The sequence below is a fragment of the Gekko japonicus genome, unplaced genomic scaffold (assembly GCF_001447785.1).
Source record: "Gekko japonicus isolate JY-2015 unplaced genomic scaffold, Gekko_japonicus_V1.1 scaffold139, whole genome shotgun sequence".
In the NCBI taxonomy this organism is placed as follows: Eukaryota; Metazoa; Chordata; class Lepidosauria; order Squamata; family Gekkonidae; genus Gekko; species Gekko japonicus.
In genome coordinates this window covers 456,457-475,789 of record NW_015164186.1, presented here as the reverse complement: position 1 = coordinate 475,789, position 19,333 = coordinate 456,457, and the positions used below count along the sequence as shown (strand labels likewise).

Sequence of the window (19,333 nt, the reverse complement as noted above, 5' to 3'; positions counted from 1 at the left end):
GATGCCAGATTTTGAAGCAGATTTCCAGGCTAGCTGAAATTAAGCAGCAAATCTGGTTCCTCTGTGGCCGGGAATTGTCCAGATCCATGGGGAAAGTATGAAATGCTCCCTTTGATGGGCAGAGATTGGACTATAAGGTAAAGAAGGTACTTGCTTGGGAAGGACAGGAGCCTGAAAAGTGAGAGGTGCAGGGGTCATTTCCTGCGGGAGCGCACAGGAGCGGAGCTCCAGCAGTAAGGAGCCCAGGGGGTGGGCACAAGCAACAAGCCCCGCCCCCTGCTCCCAGCACCCCTCAGTCGGGCCATGAGGAGCAAGAAGCAGCCAGGTAAGTTGCAGAGCCCCCCCCCCAGCCCGCCTTCAGGTACAAGCTCTCCCTCCTCCGTGAGGGCAGATCAGCATGTCCCCCCCTCCCCAATAGCTAGCAATCCAAAACAGTCCAGTGGAGCCTGAGCGGTGGGTGTTGCCTTCTGACACACCTCTGGTGATATCAGGGGGTGTGGCACATGCAAATAAGTTATGCTAATGAGCTCCTGCACCTCTTTTTCTATGAAATGACCCCTGGAGAGGCGTCATCTCTGTCTTGAATGAGAATGGTCTGTGGGAATGAGCCACGGGAGAACCTGGATTTCCTTTTGCTTCTGTGGCATTCTGGGCTACCACTGCTAGAGACAGGCGGTTGGGTAGAGCAGTATTATGCACACTCAGATTGAGGATTGAGTTTTGCTCAGCATCATATTGGCATGGTTGCCATCAGACCTTTCCCCCAGGTCAGATTGGCCAGTGATCTTGGGTATCTGTGTGTGTGTGTGTTGGCTAACATTTTTCTGCAAAGCATTTCCTCTTGTCGTGGTAGAAGAAGGGGGACGGGGGGGGGGGGGGGGGGAGAGAGACAGCCAGGGAGAGCCAGCCAAAAGGTGCCGAAGGAGATGAGCTTGCTTTAAAAAAAACCACTCTCCTTCTGCACCTTCTGGGTTTCTTTCTAGTGCCCTGTGTAGTTTTATGCAGCTCCCTTTTTCTGCTACGGTAGCCAGCTGCCCAATGTCTTACCTCTGGTCAATAAAATTTTTCTGGTGCTGGGGTTTGAAAAGACCTGGCAGGGCCCGGCGCAGATGCAGAACCATGGCCCAAGCTCCTTCCCCCAGTTCCATTCCCTAGATGCCATCTCTTCAGTCACAAAAGAAGGAAATTATTTCTGAAATGGCGGTGGTCTTGCAGTCCTGCGCACCACCCTCCTTTGAACTCTGGGCCTCAGCAAAGGACTCCCCCAGCCATGGCTGGCCCTGTTTCCTGACGCTACCAGTATTTGGCTGTAGAAATCAAGCTAATAGGTGTGTAGTCTTGCAGTACAATGGAGAGCTGATCTCCACGGCCAATTTAGTTGCCTTCTATTGTGTGATGCTATGGCTAGAGACAAAGGGTTGGATCCAACCAGTTTTTCTTCTAGTAATAAAGGGAGGAGGAGGAGATTCCCTTCATCACTAAAAAGTATCTGATGGGGATTGTGGAACTTGCATGGACAAAGAGCAGTTTGAGAAGGGGGCTGTAATAAGGAGGAGGATAGGGTCAAGGTTGAGGGGGAAGGTTGGCTGGGTCCAACCCAGATGAATTCTCCCCCCTCCCAAAGATCTGAAGGTGAATCCTACGCAGCCCTAGCCAGCCACAAGCTCTCTTTCAGTCATCCTGCTTTGTCTTCCGGTAAACAAGTTTGGAAGGATTTTGTGTGCCTTCCAAAACCTGTTTGACCAGGGGAAGACAATAAGACAAATGACAATTGGACAAATGTGTGACACAACCTGGAAAACAGCCCTCTCTCAAGTCACTTTCAGCTTTCTCCAAACCTGCTGTCTGTCTCCAGCCTAGGGATGGCTTATCCTGTCACCTGTGTCTTCTCCTCAAAAACCAGCCTGAGCCTTGGCAAACCTTGAGTCGCATTAAAGTCTGGTAGGAAAACATCAGTGTGCGAATGGATATGTCTGCATCTTGGACTTGCGGGGGGTGGGGAGAATTGTTGTATTCCCAGCTTTTGTTGGTCATGGGCTGAATCACCCTGGTATGCTTACGCCACGTGTTCTCTTCCTTGAAGTGGGAGCAGATCGCTCTATCTGAATGGAAACTCCTTCAATGCTACTTTTGTCCCCAGATCCGGGCCTCTTCCCCCCCCCCTTCCTCATCTTACAGAGCATGTGATTTCATCTCTTTTTTCATTCATTATTGATGCTGTCGTAACCCTAACCGCCTTCCTTTCATTGTTTTCAGCCCCCAGACCGAGCAAGGGAGGGCGTGATCACAGGCGGCCAGCGATAGCTCCCGGTGCTTCTCCAGCTGGAGTGAGAGCTTCGTGTCCTGGACAGTATGGCCGTTGGCCCCTTTGGCCTGTGTCTTCTGGCCACAGTGGCTTTGAGCGTAGACGCCTCTGTCAGCAACTGGTGGAATCTGGTGCCTAGGAAAACAGTGCCCTACCAAGGTGAGTGAAGAGCCTTCTTTCTTTGCACAGGCTACTATGGAGGGGCAGTTCCACGGAGTAAAAATGAAGTCCAAAAGACAACAGTTGTGCAAAACTGTGGCATTACAGGAAAGGTGGGATGTGGAAGGGTGGAATATTGTTTGAAATAAAGATAAAGTTTCTAGCTCTCATTGTTCCTCTGGATAAAGGTGAGACCCTGTTGTCATCTCTGTATCCTAGCATCACATACGTCTTTGGGAAAGGGTTCCTAAGTGAATATGGATAAAGGCGTCATGGCAATATCACAGCCTAAATGATCAAAAGTATGCATTTCCTGAATGAACACTGTGCCACCTTCTTGCCAATCGATCTGAGCTGAGCATGGTTCTGTCAGGTGTGTGCTGTGGATAATAGTATGCCTTGCAGCACAAAAAGAATGGAGTATGGGGAAATGGCTCTTTGTCAGATGATGCTTCATACTAAGAACAACTGTAATGCTAGGATTATAGCAGGAGAGATATTTCCGAGGGTCTTATGGGAAGGTTCAGAGCTTTGACCACTGATAATCCAGTAGCCAGAAAAATCTCTGAAAGTGGGCGATGTGAGGTTGTAGGCTGCTTTTTCTTTAATTGTCCTTTGAGGGTGCTGTAGAAGTAATGAGTACATAATCATCATTTAAAATCTTTAAAATCAAAACAGTAATCTTTTACAATTAAGTTTCTAGTTCTCCTGGTTGTGGCAGTATGCTGGAGAATGTGATTGAAATAGATAGTGAGGCTACAGTGCAAAATCTCCCAGGGCATTCTGTTGCTGATTTCCAAGTTACAGTTCTCTTACACAGGGAATTCAAAGGGAGAGTCTTAACTCCAAATTGCTGCATTAATATTGATTAACAAATTCAAGGCAATATATGTGTGTCCCCCCAGCTTACTGGGGACCCAGGATTCCTAACTTACTATGGCTGCTAATACCTTACATATTCCACCCCTTACTGTTAATTGCTTCATCTCTGTGCCTCTGTATCTCTCTGTGTCTGCTTATCTCATTTCATCCTGCACTAGGTTTTATGTTTTGCCTATCTAACGACAGTTGGGAGTGTCTCTCACCCACTCTGATTACTCTTTAGTTTGGATCTTGTTTTGAGCCAGCCTCTCTTTATAACATCTCTTCTACTCCTCCACTGTTCTGTTGTGTATATAAATCATTCTGATGGATGTACACCTCATGCATCTGATTTCATAATCAGATGCATGAGGTGCACATAAACTCTGACTCAAGAGAACAAAGTGATGCTGGAAAATTTTTTGTTAGTCTCTAAGGTGCCACTGGATTCCTCTTTTATGACAATGTGAAAGGGTCACATACGTTCCCTTAAAGAGCAAGGGGTTTTTTTGTGGGTCAGTTTCCTAACTTGCGTCTAGATTTTTCAGGAGTCCAGTAGGATTATTATTTTTTTTTAAACGTTAGCACCTCCCTGAGTCAGTACTAAAATTACATTCATGTATTTTCATTAAAAGGTTATGCTGGTTATGTTGATGATATCCAAAACAGCTGCAACCCTTGGGCGAATAACTTATTTTTCTCCCATAGCCCTTTGAGCTAAACTTGGCTGTCATCTCTGCCCTGAGCCAAACTTCAGGGGGAGACAGAGCTGGTGTCTCCGGCACCCACGGATTGTGCCCTGTGTGGCGTCAGCCTCCAATTTCGCCCCCTGGTTCCCCCCCCCTTCTCCTTCAAGCTAGACGTTCATTAATTGCCTTAGCAAGCTGGAACAGGGGAAGAGTTGCTGGATCAGGAGGAAAGCAGAGGGCAGCCAGGTGGTAGGAGGGGCAGGACGCTGGACAAGTCAGGACAGAGCAAAGCAACACACAAGGAATTGGAAATTTAAAGCTTAGCCAGGGAGCTCTGAACGGGAGGGCTGACCAGCCTGCCTCTGCTTTGTGACTTCAGGTGACTGCTGGGCAGGGTCGGCCAAGGAGCTGTTTTTGACAGGCAGAAATCCCCATGGTCTGATGAAAGTCTGTTGACCACCATGCTCTTTGACACCGGAGCTATTTCTTCCACTTTCTATTCCTAAGAACATAAGAGACGCCAATGTGGGATCAGGCCAAAGGCCCATCCAGTCCAACACTCTGTATCACACAGTGGCCAGAAATACTAGTGCCATCAGGAGGTCCACCAGTGGGGCCAGGTGTGTACTGTTTACAGTACAGGTTTACAGGTGTGTACTGTTGTAGCATACTTCTGTGCTCTACAACAGTGCATGAGGGTAATGGGCGGAAGCAAAGTATTGCACATTGCGTTGGCATTTCTCTGAATGTAGCCAAACCTTGCTTTTCGCAGTTGAGAGCTGGCTAGCAATGATGTTGAAACTGGGTAGGGTTGCCAACTCAGGATTGGGAAATACTTGCAGATTTGGGAGGCGTGGCCTGAGGAGGGTGGGGTTTGGGGAGGGACTTTATTGGGGTATAATGCCATAGAGCTGACCTTCCAAAGTAGTCATTTTCTCCAGAAGAACTGATCTCTGGAGCTGACCTGGAGATCAGTTGTAATAGCAGGAAGTCTCCAGTCACCACCTGGTTGTTGGTGACCCTAGATCTAGGAGAGGGTTCAAATCTCATCCCTTCCATGACTACTTAAGACTTATTGCTCTCCTTAACTGTAGTTCTGGGGACTTGCATGGGCTCTGGTATGGAGAGGATGAACTGCAGGACTGTTACTTGGAGAAGACGAGCAGACATTCTGTGGTTCAGGCAGACAAACTCTGGCTCTTGTTTATAGTCAGATAAGCCATCAGGTGTTTTTATCAGAGCGTCCTGCACCTGCCACTTCCCTTGCAATACTATTGGGGGGGGGGAGGCTGGGATGAGGAGGTGGCTGGTGTTGCTACCCAGCTAGAATCTTTACAGGCCTAACTAGAATTATATTCTCTGGGCTGTTTGCCAGAACTGGAGAATATAAAGCCAGGGGAAAAATCCTGCCAAGCTGCTCTTGCCATTTGATTTACAGGTGTGTACTGTTGTAGCATACTTCTGTGCTCTACAACAGTGCATGAGGATAATGGGCGGAAGCAAAGTATTGCACATTGTGTTGGCATATGGCTTTCTGTCTCATTGTAAGAAGATTGCAGGGCAGCTGGTGATGCTTGCCAGCATGCACTTGGCATGAATGTGCATACGTTGGTTCCCCCAGCTGCCGCTGTGGTTGGCCAATCAGCCCAAAGTGGATGCTCTCCCCTTCTCGATCTAGGAACTGCCAGGCACAATCCCCGGCCACCTCTTAAGCAGTGCTGGGTCTGCGCAGGCCACTGCTGAGAGCGAGTCGCAGGGCACTGGGTTTCCACAGCACCTCTGGACAGCCTATAAAAAAGCAAGGAAGCACTTCCTTTATGAAGGAAGGCCACTCTGCACATGCTCAGGGACATTTTGCCCTTAACTTTTTTTTTAGCCCCAAATTCTTCCAGGGAAGGAAGAAAAACACAAACATGCTTTTTAAGGGAATCAGGATTTTGGTAAACAGACGTCGATGGCAGCTGTACCAGTCTATAAATTTATGATCAGTGGGTTACTGAGATGGGGAAGGGCTAGAATATGATACAGCAGTTGGGGAGGAGGACGGGTCAGGGCAGCTGTACCAGCAGACCCTCCAAGTTGGTTTTGGGGAGGAAGCAATTGGGGTGGAGATGTGAAATTTCCCATGTATTCAGTTGCAGATGTTCAAATACTTGGGCTACAGCTGGGATGTATATGGTTGCCCTGCCCGGTCGTTTAGGAAGGAAGCTCTCCTTTAGGTGCTAGAAGGGGCCTGAGCAGATTCTCCTTCTTGACTTGCTGACTTTCATTAGTGGTGAGGCCACCGAGGGCAGTTGGGGTGGTGAAGACTCCACTGTGAGTCCAGATCTGTCTAGAGACTTCTTCAAGAAGCCCAATTCCTTTTATCTTTGTTTGGACCATCACAATTGGGGGTGGGGTGGGGGAGAAGAGCAAACAAAAGCACTGTGGTCTGGTGGTGTTTTGGATGTGGGTTTGGCCCAGCCTTGCAAGAAGATGCTAATTAAACTGGGAGTTGGGGCAGATGGTGTGGTTAATTAAATACAAAATTGGGAGGAGTGAGGCCAAGATGAGGACAGAAGCTGCTGGAGTTGAAAATGCAGTTGGCTGCTTTCAAAAAGAACACCCCAGAAACTGCGTAGCTGGGGAGCCCAGTTGATGGGTGACTGGTGCCACAGAAAGAAGTGCAGGCAGAAGAGCTGGCACCTGCCAGTCACACACCGCCGTGGTGGCATGGGAATGCCTCTGACAGTCCCATGTGGCTGAGGAGGAATAGTCTGCACCTCACCAGGAACAGCGGTGGCATATATGGTCAGCCCGGCTTGTCCGGTTCCATCTCGTTCTCAGAGGCATGTGGGTAGGGCTCACGTCTAGCCGTAGAAGCTTGTTTAGAGTGGCAGGACAAGACAGCCTGTAGCTACCTCCCAATGGCATAGGAAGAGGGACATCAGTGTTCAGCAGTGACATAGTCACTCCCAGAGCTTGTGAAGCCCAAATTCCGTGGTGTCAACTTTGCTAATAAATTGCGAGCTCCCTCCCACCCATGGCAGTGGTAAGGTCTGCCACAGATTTTCTCGGAAGATGGAAGCAGTTGAGGGAGTGTTTTGGAGGCTTATGGTTTTTAATGCCAGATTTGCTTATGCTGCCCTCCGAAGCACGCCCTATATGTTGCTGGCATATATTAAAAATAACAGCCAATAAATCTTTACTCTCGGGCAAGACTGGGAAGGGCGGAAGCGCGAGTGGCTTGTACGTCTTCTGCGCTCTGCTTGCTTCCATGGCATCTCTCTGATTTCTCTGCATTCCAACCAGGAAGATTAGAATATCAGATGTTTGTATGCCTTCTGCGTCAATTTTCAGCATTTTTGTTGCGTGTTTTTTCCACGATTTTCTTCTTTGCTGCCTTGGTGTTGGGGGGGAGGGAATGTGTGCTGATTTAAATTTGCTGATGACACCAAGTTTAAGAGGCATCAGAACAGATGAAGACTGGAAAATTACTCAGGGTGAAATTAAATGACCTCATGGACTGAAGTAACAGAAGCTGGGTGGAAAATAATAGGGCAGTGTGCATGGAACGGCACTTGGGGGCTGGTAATAAGCACTTGATCTGCAGGGGACTCATCAGCCAGAAATGACAGAACGGGAAAGGCTCTGAGGGTCTTACTTAATCACAAGATGACTCTCCTTCAACGTGACGAGGCTGTGGCTTGAGGGTGTGCAGCATGGCACTTCTGGTAGGAATTCAGTGGATTTAGCAGCATAAGTAAAGGCTGGCCCAAGAGATTTCGCCGGCCTGAGCTGCAAAGAGGGGCTCCCCGGAGTGGGGCAGAGGATGTTCTTGGGTTGCAGACTGCCCCGCTAAGTCCAGAAAGTCTTCCTTCCCTCCAGCATCTTCTGCAACATCTCAAGGGCTTCTTGGTGCAATGCTGCTGGGATTGTGTATGGCTTGAGAGCCAGTTTGGTGTAGTGGTTGAGTGCCCGGACTCTAATCTGGGAGAACCGGGTTTGATTCCCCACTCTTCCACTTGCACCTGGCTGGATAACCTTGGGCAAGCCATAACTCTGGCACAGCTGTTCTTGAAAAAGAGCAGTTTCTGTCAAGAGTTCTCCCAGCCCCACCTACCTCACAGGGTGTCTGTTGTGGGGAGGGGGAGGGAAAGGAGTTTGTAAGCCGCTCTGAGACACCTTTGGGTAGTGAAGGGCAGGGTATAAATCCAATCTCTTCTTCTTCTTCATTGGTGCTTCTAAAATAGCACCTGTTCCAATCAGCTCCACTCTAAAGCTTCTTGTACCTTGTTCAACCACTCATGATTCAAGGAGACTTAACTGAAAGTTGGCTGGTAGGTTACTAAGAGGTGAACACAGAAGACAGAAGGTGGGTCTTCCTGCTTCTAGTGTGAAGGAGGGCTTGCAGTTACTGAGTGAAGTCCGTGAGAGTTGATCCATGTAAGTGGAGAGAAATCTTTTGTGGGTGCTGCTGGCTTGCATCACCACACCCTTCCATCTTCAGCCATTGCCCTTCTTGACAAGGAACAGGCATGCAGTCGAAATAAACAGCACACTTGTAGTACCTGAAAAACCAACAAGTTTTTATTTTAGCATAAACTTTCGTGAATAGAGCCCACTTTTTCTCATCCACAAAAGCTTATGCTGTACTGGCAATGTGTTGGTCATTAAGGTGTCACAGGACTCTGTCGATACCAGTTAAGTTGGTGAAATCCGTTATTAAAGATAGAGCTAGTAGGTTTACTTCTCACTGGAGAAGACCCTGATGCTGGGAAAGATTGGAGGTCAAAGAAGACGGGGACGGCAAAGGATGAGATGGTTAGACAGTGTCATAGATGCAACGAACATGAAATTGAGCAAACGTCAGAGGACGGCGGAAGACCGGAAGGCCTGGTGTGATCTGGTCCATGGGGTCACTTGACTGTGCGACAGAACAACAACAACAAAAGTAGGTTTACAAAATTATCCATGGGATGGAGAAGGTAGAGAAAGAAGTACTCTTCTCCCTTTCTTACAATAGAAGAACTCATGGATAATCAATTAAATTGATGAGTAGTAGGTTTAGAACAGATAAAAGGAAGTATTTCACTCAAAGGCTGCGATCACACGTACTAAATAATCGACTTTCAATCCACTTTCAGTGCACTTTGCAACTGGATTTTACTGTGTGAACTGGCAAAATCCAGTTGGAAAGTGAACTGAAAGTGGATTATTTAGTGTGTGTGTGTGTGTGTGTGTGTGACCACAGCCAAAGAGTAATTAATGCATGGAATTCAGTGCTGCAGGAAGTGGTGGCAACTACAAGCATAGATAGCTTAAAAAGGGGACTGGATAAATGGGAGCAGAGTTCCATCAGAGCTGTTACGCACAAGGTATAGATGGAACACTGTCTGGGGCAGTGATACTCTGTATTCTTGGTGCTTGGGGGGTAACAGTGGGAGGGCTTCTGGAGTTCTGGCCCCACTGATGGGGCTCCTGGTGGCACCTGGGTTTTGGCTACTGTATGACACAGTGTTGGACTGGATGGGCCACTGGCCTGATCCAGCGTGGCTTCTCTTATGTTCCTATGAGTATGTACAGAGTGCCTTTCCTGTAGCATAGACTAACTACAATTTGTCCCTATATCCTTAGAGTTAAGGAGTGGGGCCTGTCTCTCAGGATTGAGCCCAGGAATCTTGGGGGGTGGGGTAGGAATTAAGAATTGCCTGCACCTGCCTTGGCAGCAGTCTGGGAGCCCAGTCCAGACATTATTTGAAACTGATAGTTCTACCTTGTAGTGGTACTCCTTTGCATAGCTGTGATGCTGTGACTGTGTACCTATCTAACTCTTGCTCACTTGTACCATTAAATCCCTGAATTTCTCTTCATGCATGACAACAAAAGCAGGGGAAAGAGCAGTGAAAAGAAACATTTGCTTGAAACTGCTCAATCTGCTGTGAAGGACTACACTGGGCAGTACTATGCTCATTGGATGTAACTTAAAGCAGGGTCTCCGACTTTGCTGAACTTGGCTGTGGGCACTTCGGGAATTTTGAGAACCGGTAGTGGGCAGTGCAACAAAAAAGCTACCGTGGAGAAGGATAGGGAGTACCAGTCACAAGATGGTTACCGTGGGGGCTGCACCAAATTGTTAAGCTTTGGGTAAATTTTGCAAAATGGTAGTCAGTTCTAAGCCCAGTAGAAGGATAGGGAGTACCAGTCACAAGATGATTACCGTGGGGGCTGCACCAAATTGTTAAACTTTGGGTAAATTCTGCAAAATGGTAGTCAGTTCTAAGCCCAGCATCCTCCTATGATGGCAGCAGCTGTTTGCAAATGGCTGCTGTCTACAGACATAAAAATACTGCCTCTTGGGCTCTTACTAAGCACCTCTTATGTCAGTTTAAGTGGAGTACAGCCAGAACTGGCTCTTTGCTTTGGGCAAGAAGCAGGGAGGCGCCAGGAAACGCAGAGGCACCGCATTGGGGATCTCTGGTCTGAAGGCATGAGATTCATCCACTTGCTGAAGCTAAGCGAGTCTGTGTCTGATCTGTGCTTGGATGGGAGATCTCCTGAGGACCAGTGTTCCCTCTAAGCTGAGTTAGTGTGAGCTAGCCCACAGTTATTTTAGCCTCCAGCTCACGTGTTTTTGTCTTAGCTCAGGAAGGAGGGCTCCAGAGCAAACTAATCTATGCAGTAGCCAAATCGCTTGCTCACAACTTTAATTCAGAAAGTAGAATTTTTGCCCACAAGACTCCACAGCTTAGAGGGAGCATTGCTGAGGACCCTCTTCCTGGATGCCGCTTTGAGTTCCATGATGGAAGAAAGGCAAGAATAAATAACTGTCTGTAATGCTAAATAAAACAAGAGTCCTGGGGCAGAAGCTTATGCCTGAATAAAATGTGTTAGTCTATAAAGTGCTGCTGGATTCCTGTTTTATTTTGCTGCTGCAGACTAGGGTTGCCAACTCCGTCTTCGCCGGGAGCGGGGGCGTGCTTCGCGCGCGTGTCACCCGGAAGTGACATAGGCACGCTGGGCACACTGGGGGCGGGGCCACGGCCATACAAGGGAAAACCATAGAGTTTTCCCTTGTATGGCTGTGGCCCTGCCCCCAGCGTGCCTACGTCACTTGCTAGTGACGCGCAGGCCGGGGGCGGGGTTCCCCCGAGCCCCGATTCTGCCGCGTCGGGAATCGGGGCTTCAAAGCGGGGGATTCCCCACCCCCCGCCCACATTTGGCAGCCCTACTGCAGACCAACATGGCTCCCCATACCTACAACCTGAGAACATTGTGATGCAGTCCAAGAATTGGAATTAAAATACATGGAAAAGGCTGTCAGAACAAGATACTCCAAGGACCTTATCCTTTGCCATCCTTATCATAAATCGTAAGGAAAACTATTTCAATATTCAGGGTTTTTGTATTCTACACGTTACACGATCAGGAAGGAAACCGTTGGAGAGGATATGACCCCATTGGTAATTACAAACAAAAAACCCTGTGAGTTCTTCCCCCTTTGTCCAGCAATTTGGCACTTATGTTTCTTTCAATAAAAACAGAATCCGAAATTGCATTGTTGAATTATGCTGATGAGGCCATTTGTGCTAATAAAAAGTTAATCCAAAATATGCTGCTTCCCGCAAGGATGCATCTCGTGCAGCGATGGCAATTGCCCTCGATGGTTGAAAGAGACAGATTGGATTAATAAACGGTAGGATGTTGTGATAACGGATAAATTAATAAAACAAATCTGAATTCCGTTTCGGGGAAAGGGGGGGGGAAGCCAACTGCATGACAGATTGGTGGCTCTTGATCAGGTACTTGGAGGATGATCAAAGAAACATTATAGGCTTGAATGTGTTTAGCAAGATGCAAACTTCCATGAGGCCAGCTGCACACATGAAGCAGAATGGGTGGTCGAATCCTGATGTGGTAGATGGACTATTTGAGTTAAGGCCACAAGTGGAGGATGCATTTTTTTTAAAATGCCTCTTTGCAACTAAAAACACTGAACACACTCAGAAGGAAGATGTGGAAGCTCACCCAGCTTCTTGCTGTACTAGTTTTCTACTTGCAAGGAGCTGAGGTTGTGCTATGTGGGGTACCATTCAACAATATGATGGTAGTTTAAAGAGACAGTCTCAGTGATGCTGCTGCATTTCATAACAAATTGGGGGGGGGGGGAGCAGACGTCCACCCTGCATCTTTCTCTGCTTCTCAGGTAGCAAAAACACCTTCACTGAGATGAGCATCCCTTGCAATCGACCCAGTTAGACCAATTATCATTCCTCTGCTGAGTCATGCTGAAAAGCCTTCCCTCATCTTACTCAGCACTGTGGCCCCAGCATCCCCAATTGAGCAGAGCATTTATGATACTCACTGATTGCTCCTCTACCCATAGTTACAGATGGGTCAGTGGCAAGCTCTGTTGGCTTGAGTCACAGGAGCAGCAGCAAAGGGCCTCTACTCACTGGAATATCACCCCTTGAGTTTAACCCTGTCTGTGCTGGAGCTCTTAGGGTTAGAATTTCAGAAAGCTGGTCACTGAATTCATGCTGTGTTTGCTAGAGCGTCATCATATTGCGGTGTTAGATTTGCGTTGTCTTTGATAATAATGGTGGAAGTTAAAGGACACAGCCCGTTACCAAACTGTGTATTTTGACCTAGGATTCAGAGGTGCACAGGTGGGGGCTGCTCTGTTTCTGAGCTGCTTGAATGGTCTTTGGAGCAGAGTAACTCCACTTGTGAGATGGATGTTCAGATAGATGTGGTTTATTTATTGGTAGCATTTATATCCCACCTTTCTTTCTCCATGAAATGCTGACCCGACCAGACACAAACCTGGTTTGCTTCGGCAAGGTGGCTGGATCACATCCTATGTGCATGACTGCAATAAAAAAGGCCAATGCAATGCTGGGGATTATTAGGAAGGGTATTGAAAACAGATCGGCCAATATCATAATGCCCCTATATAAATCAATGGTGCGACCTCATTTGGAATACTGTGTGCAGTTCTGGTCACCACACCTTAAAAAGGATATTATAGCTTTGGAAAAAGTGCAGAAAGGTGCAACTCGAATGATAAAAGGGTTGGAACACTTTCCCTATGAGGAAAGGTTAAAGCGCTTAGGGCTCATTAGCTTGGAGAAACGACAACTGAGGGGTGACATGATTGAGGTTTATAATATTATGCATGGGATAGAGCAGGTAGAGAAAGAGGTACTTTTCTCCCTTTCTCACAATACAAGAACTCGTGGGCACTCAATGAAATTGCTGAGCGGTCAGGTTAGAACGGAAAAAAGGAAGTACTTCTTCACCCAAAGAGTGATTAACACATGGAATTCACTGCCACAGGAAGTGGGGGCGGCTACAAGCATGGACGGCTTCAAAAGGGAATTAGATAAGCATATGGAGCAGAGGTCCATCAGTGGCTATTAGCCACAAGGTGTATAGATAGGGACTCTGGGGAAAGTGATGCTCTGTCTTGGTGCTTGGAGGGGTCAACAGTGGGAGGGCTTCTAATGTCCTGGACCCACTGGTGGATCTCCTGATGGCACCTGGTATTTTTGGCCACTGTGTGACAGAGTGTTGGACTGGATGGGCCTTTGGCCTGATCCAACATTGGCGTCTCTTATGTGGTATGGAGGGAATGTGTAGCTACAGAGACAGGTGCTCTTTTGTGTGGAGTTTTGTAGGCGTTAGTCTGATGCAACAGGAATTACTTACTGGACTAGACCTTGTATTCGCTCAAGCTTTTGGTTTTCTTTGAGGGATAAAAGAGAGAAGGACAAATGTATACTAAAAAGGGGTGTGGTATTCCTTCTTGATGAGAGAGGAGGCCTGTTTTCACACATGCATTGATTCCTTTAACACTCAGTGACCAGCTGTAGAATGTAAGAGAAGAGTCTTTATTGGAAAGCACTGAGTTGGATGTGTCATGAAAATTCCAGCTGTGGCATTAAGTTTCTGATGGCCACCATTCACACATGCATGTTGTCAAGGGATGAAAGTGAATGTGCAAGCCAGGAGTATTGATGGGTGGGTCTTACATGTTCACTTGGCTGTTCTATCCACACTGCTATGGTTTATTTGTATTTAGGTATTTGTATGCCGCCTCTCCAGATAAACTGTTCAAGGCGGCTCACAGCACCCTAACAAATAAAACAAGAACACTAAAATGTGAACAGCAACCCAGTGAAAGTAATCCAACCAACAATAAAAGAACATCCCAATCCAGCAGCCCATTAAAAACATAATACCCATAATAAAACCACATAAAAGCAAGCAAACCATAAAACCAACAGCATAGTGGCAATAAAATAGTGAGCCAAGCCAATATAAAACAAGGTGGAGTGCAGGCTATAAAATCCATGTGAAATATTAAGGCTTTAAGAGGTGGGATCAAATTCAGTGAAAAGCCTGAGCAAATAAAAATGGTTCCACCTAAATGCTAACCTAGTAGGTACCAGGCAAACTTCGAAGAGGCTCACATTCTAAAGATGGATGGCCACCAATGAGAAAGCCCAGCCTGTCTCTCTTCTGCCGACAGAGCCACGGCAGCAGGGCTTGAGAAGAGGACCTTAACTGGCAGGCTGGTTGGAACAGGAGCAGACAAGGATACCCTGGCCACTGTGTGTTGCACTAACTGAAGCACCTGAATGGTCTTCAGAGCGTGGATCTCCCTGGCCAGAGTGGGTTTTTTGAGAAACAGCCAAAGCTGGTATATCCGCTAAGGAGGAGATCTGAGCCTCCATCTGTAGGTCAGGCTCCCGCAGCACCCCCAAGAAAACAATTCCCTCCCCCCTCCTGTGACCTTCCTTTCCAATCTGATGCTGTTTATTTGGAAAAGCAGTCTTGCAACTGATGTCTTGTTTTCCAGTTGCATCACTTTCTGTCTCCTTGCAGGATAATACAGTGGTGAAGAGTCAGATCTGGGAAGTCTCTTCAAATCTCACCTCTGCTGTGCACTCCTGTAGGTGACCTTCTGCAAACTGCTGTTCTCTCTCGAGGGGAGGAGGACACCCTGATAACCTTGGGTTCCCCTTCCCACAATCCCTGGAGGCAGGAAATTGATAGCACTTTCCATTTGGGGGAGGAGAAGGAGCCCACCCTTAGCCTTTTTCCTGCCTCCACCTGAAAGAGCAGTGGATGTAGAGAGCTCCTGAGATTTTCCTTTAAGGAGCTCCTTTGGTTGCACTTTGTTTTTCTCTTCCCACCTGTGTGCCTTTTTGTGTGTGTCTCCCTTTGTTTTAAAAACAAACTTTGTTCTTCTGGCTTGGTCTTCCCGGAGACGGTTTGCTTTTTGCCCCCAGCTTCAATGACCACAATGTTTGCAACCGGTCCCAGACAGTGGAGTAGAAAATCCCTGCAAACTCACTTGCTTTTTTGCAAGTCCACAGTTGCATCATGAATAAAAGAATGTGGCTCCTACCTGGTAGGTTCTTAGAAAAGCTGCAAACAAGTTTCTAGATCTTATGGCTGATTAAAAAATTCAAAAAGGTAAAAGCAACAGGGATTGTAGTGGGAAGGACTTCATCTTGCTCTGTTCTTCCAAACGCTTATTCTCCTGCGCTTACCAACCTCTGCTGTGTCTTGATCCCCTATGGCTGTTGTCCGCAGTTACATTTTGCAGTCGGGGCAGTGTCTGGAACATCGCCTAAGTGCAAGTGTTTTGAATAAACTGATCCGTTCTGCAGGATAAATGCTACTTTTCCTAGATGAAATAACCTGAACACACACTCTTCTTCAAGGTGAACCTGCAGAAAGTGTTGTTGTTATTTTGCCTTGGCTCTTTTGGTTGTTGTGCACAGAGCCCCATCCCAGGTTAATATCCAGCCTCTCATGCTTGGAGGTTCACCCCAGGCCTGGCTGTGACCTGGACTGCTGCAGGCTTTCCTGAGAGTGTGTGGTCCCGTTGGGTTGCCCTGGGCTGCCAAGGCTCTCCTGAGCTGATTGCTGGCATTGGCACAAACACCTGGCAATGATCTCATTCTCTGTTTGCCTTTGAGAGGCTCCCCACGGCCCTTCTTTTCCTGCCTGTGGTGCGGCTTTCTCCTATGTCATCCTTTGCCATAGGGATGGGGGGCAGTGCCTGGCAATAGCTTTCATTCCCCTGTGGCCGGCTGGTCTATTCTGGGCCTGAGCATGTCAGGTAGCACGTGCCTTTTGTGTGCAGCTGATGGCTTACCCTCTGGTTGTTAGACAGCATTTGTCTTTCCAGTGTAGAATCTGGTCTGTTTCAGAGATTCCCAGGTGTCATTCAAAGGGGGCGGGGCGGGGGGAGTTTCTAGTTCTTACTGTTCTATGTGAACCCCAGACTTTATTCTTGCTTCTTGCCTCCAAATAACTACTTTTGCCCCTTTCCTTTTAACTATTCCCCCTGGACTCGGGACAGCATAGCTAACTAGGCACGGGTGGAGACAGTTTTGATAAACGCTTATGTGGTTTGTGTCCACAGTCAGATTGCCTGATAATGGCAGCTCAGGGTAAATATGCAGAGCTTGGTTTTTCTAATTATGGAATTTTCAACTTCACCATGCGTTCAGCACATGGCTTTGAGCTTCTGCTACAGATGCTTTGTTCCCCCCAACCACGTGGTTTCTTGCGCACTCCACCAAGCCTGACCCTCTTAAACAGCTGCCTGACGTGCTGGGATTCTTAAAGGTCCCAGATGGTATCTGGCCACACACACTGAACAGGAGGAGGCTGATCTGTGTGAAGGAGCTGCTTGTTTGGTTGTTTGGCATGGACAGATGACTACCTGGAAACATTTCAGTTTACAGGATCTCTGCTTGGGGGAGGGGGTGGTCTGTTGGCGTTACCTGTCCTTGAAGACGGTGTGTTGGGTAGTTAGCAAAGGTGCACGACGCCTCACGTGAAGGTCTGATTCTCATGGCCCTGAAGGGGGCCATAACCTCTTTTTAAAGAAACCCATATTTGAACTATTTGAACTACACTATTCTATTTGAACTGTTTGAGCAGCCAGCGTTGAATAGACTGTATCTGGGCAAGGTGCTAGAGTGGACAGTAGCAGCCAATATCCTGGTATTTGTAGGTGATGGTTTTATCTGGCCTTTAACCAGGATTTCATACTAAGACTGCATTTGTTGCCTTCATGGACAGTCTGTGCTGGGAAATGGATGGGGTGACTGTTTGGTTCTCCTGGACCTCTCAGAACCATTAACCATGGTATCAGAAGTATGGTTTACTAGTTACAGCGAATGCACATACAATCTCTGTACAGTATCTCTGTACAGTATCTGTGCACTTGATTTTCCTTTGTATGTGTTGAATAATTCTCATTAGCATCAACACATGTACAGCTCTCCTGGTTTCAATGATAAACTGAATGCACATTGGCGCTTTTAAAAAAGTTATATACACATACATGCAAGATGTACACGTGTTCATTGTAGCAAGTGAACATGTGAAGAGGGCGATAGTTGCTGCTGGCAGGGGAGCAGGTCGTGTGTGTGTGTGCGCGCGGAACCTGTTTAGGCTATGTTTTGCATCACTGTACATCTTGTGGTGGTACTCCATCCACCTTAAGAATTAGGTTTGTACCTTGTAGTATTCTCTTGAAGCTGGAGGCTTACCCCCTTTTTTCACCATTTTACTCTGGTCTGTCACCTGCGCCCTTTCCTGTGCAAGACAACCTTGGCTGCTGTGAAAGTCAGGGCCTGCTAGCATTCTGGTTAGAAATCTGTAGTGGGTGTGTTTGGAAACAGTTGATTCAAACGCTTGTTGAATGAAGTATATAACTCTTGCCATGGCATCTCTGTTGGGTTTCTGGTTTGAAAGGTCCAGCTCTGGCCCTAAAGTAGTCTAGGGTTGAAAAATCTAATGGTCTCTCTTCTTCCATATGGAACGTATCTGGTCATTCACATGAGCATTTGAGGCTGTGCTCTGTGGCCCCTGCTGTGTGACGTTTGGCAGGTGGTTGCATGAGACAGGGTCTTTTCAGTAGTAGCACCTTGGCTTTGTAATGCCCTCTCAAGAGTGGTCTGTTGGACTCAGGCACTGCTTCCCAGCTGCCCCCCCCCCTGCAATAATTGAAAATTCCTGTTTGGAATACTTCCTGGGGTAAGTGGGAACTGAATACTGTCCAGAGATTGTGGCTTGTACTGCATTGATGCTCTTTTAGTGCTGTGCCTTCTCTCCCTCTCTCTCTTTTTAATTTTGATCTTATCAAAATTGTTTTACACTATCAACAGGCACTTTGGGGTTCCTGCGTGGACTTAAATGTGGGATGTAAATAAGTAACATGAGTAAGAAATTAAACTCTTTGGGTCATTGTGGAGTAACATAAAAGGTTACACCAGGGGTCCCCAACCTAAGCCTACAGGCACATTTGGAGTTCTGACACCAGCAACAAAATGGCTGCCACAGGAGACGGAGCCAGCCATGGAATGATTGTCACCGCTTAACTTTAGTTACACAGTTCAGATCCTTGTGCTGTGGTGGCCGCTGCTGCCAAAGCAACATTTAAAAAAAAAATCTGCACAATCAGAAGCCTTGCTGAGCAAAAGTCCTACCAGGCCCCTCCCACTTTTTAAAAACACCATTAGTGGGGGCACCACATTGGGGACCCCTGGGTTACACAATTGAAGCTGCCTTTATACTGAGTCAGACCTTTGGTCCATCTAGCTCAGTACTGTTTTACTCTGACTGGCATCAACTGTCAGTTATCTTGGGGCAGAGAAAGGTCCTTCTGCAGGAAAAAGCATCTGCTCTTCCCTTAACTATGACCCCTCCCCTGGAGGTAACATGAACAACCCTGTTGATGGCTCTGTGTTTTAATAATCACTCTCCACTTAGCCTTTATCCCCTTAGCACTTTTTATTGAGTCAACGGTGGGGGTAAATCAGCAAACTCTTGAGTTGCCCGGGATTGTTTTGTGCAGGTGTGGTAGCCTTGGGTTCTTTCCCTCCTCTTGGTTAGAGGGCAGGAGACGCCCCAAAATGCAGAGGGAGAGGTTCCAGAAAAGTATCATTTTAGTAGGTGGAGTGCGAGAGTGCTAGAGTAGCTTCTTGTCTCCCGCCGTTCTCGTGCACGAAGGGCAAAGCCTGCCTGCTCTCCCTTCCACTCCTCCTTGCTTTGGGCATTGGAAGGTGGAGCTGGGCACCCAGCCTGGCTCTGAATGGGTGCACGTTGCTTTAATCCCTTTCCCTCCAGTGGGGCATGTCAGCACATTCTGCTGATTCACGGGGAAAGCCGCTGATTATAGGGCTGGACTCTGTAATTGCCTGGCTCGGGTGAATGAGACCAATCCTGCCAGCTCCGATGCGGAGACCTTTTTAAGAATCTGAAATGCCCGAGTTGGCAGAATGGGCTTGCTGAGTTTATGCCATGTGGG

The 19,333-nt window shown here is 47.5% G+C and overlaps 1 protein-coding gene across 1 annotated transcript in view; it reads left to right on the top strand.

Annotated features, from left to right (window-relative positions):
* SEMA4C (semaphorin 4C) overlaps nt 1-19,333 on the top strand; it is a 68,151-nt gene that overhangs the window by 18,090 nt on the left and 30,728 nt on the right. Inside the window, exon 2 of the mRNA XM_015408162.1 lies at nt 2,257-2,464. Within this exon, the coding sequence (XP_015263648.1) occupies nt 2,353-2,464 (112 nt within the window). The 5' untranslated portion in view covers nt 2,257-2,352. The remainder of the gene's footprint in view (nt 1-2,256; nt 2,465-19,333) is intronic.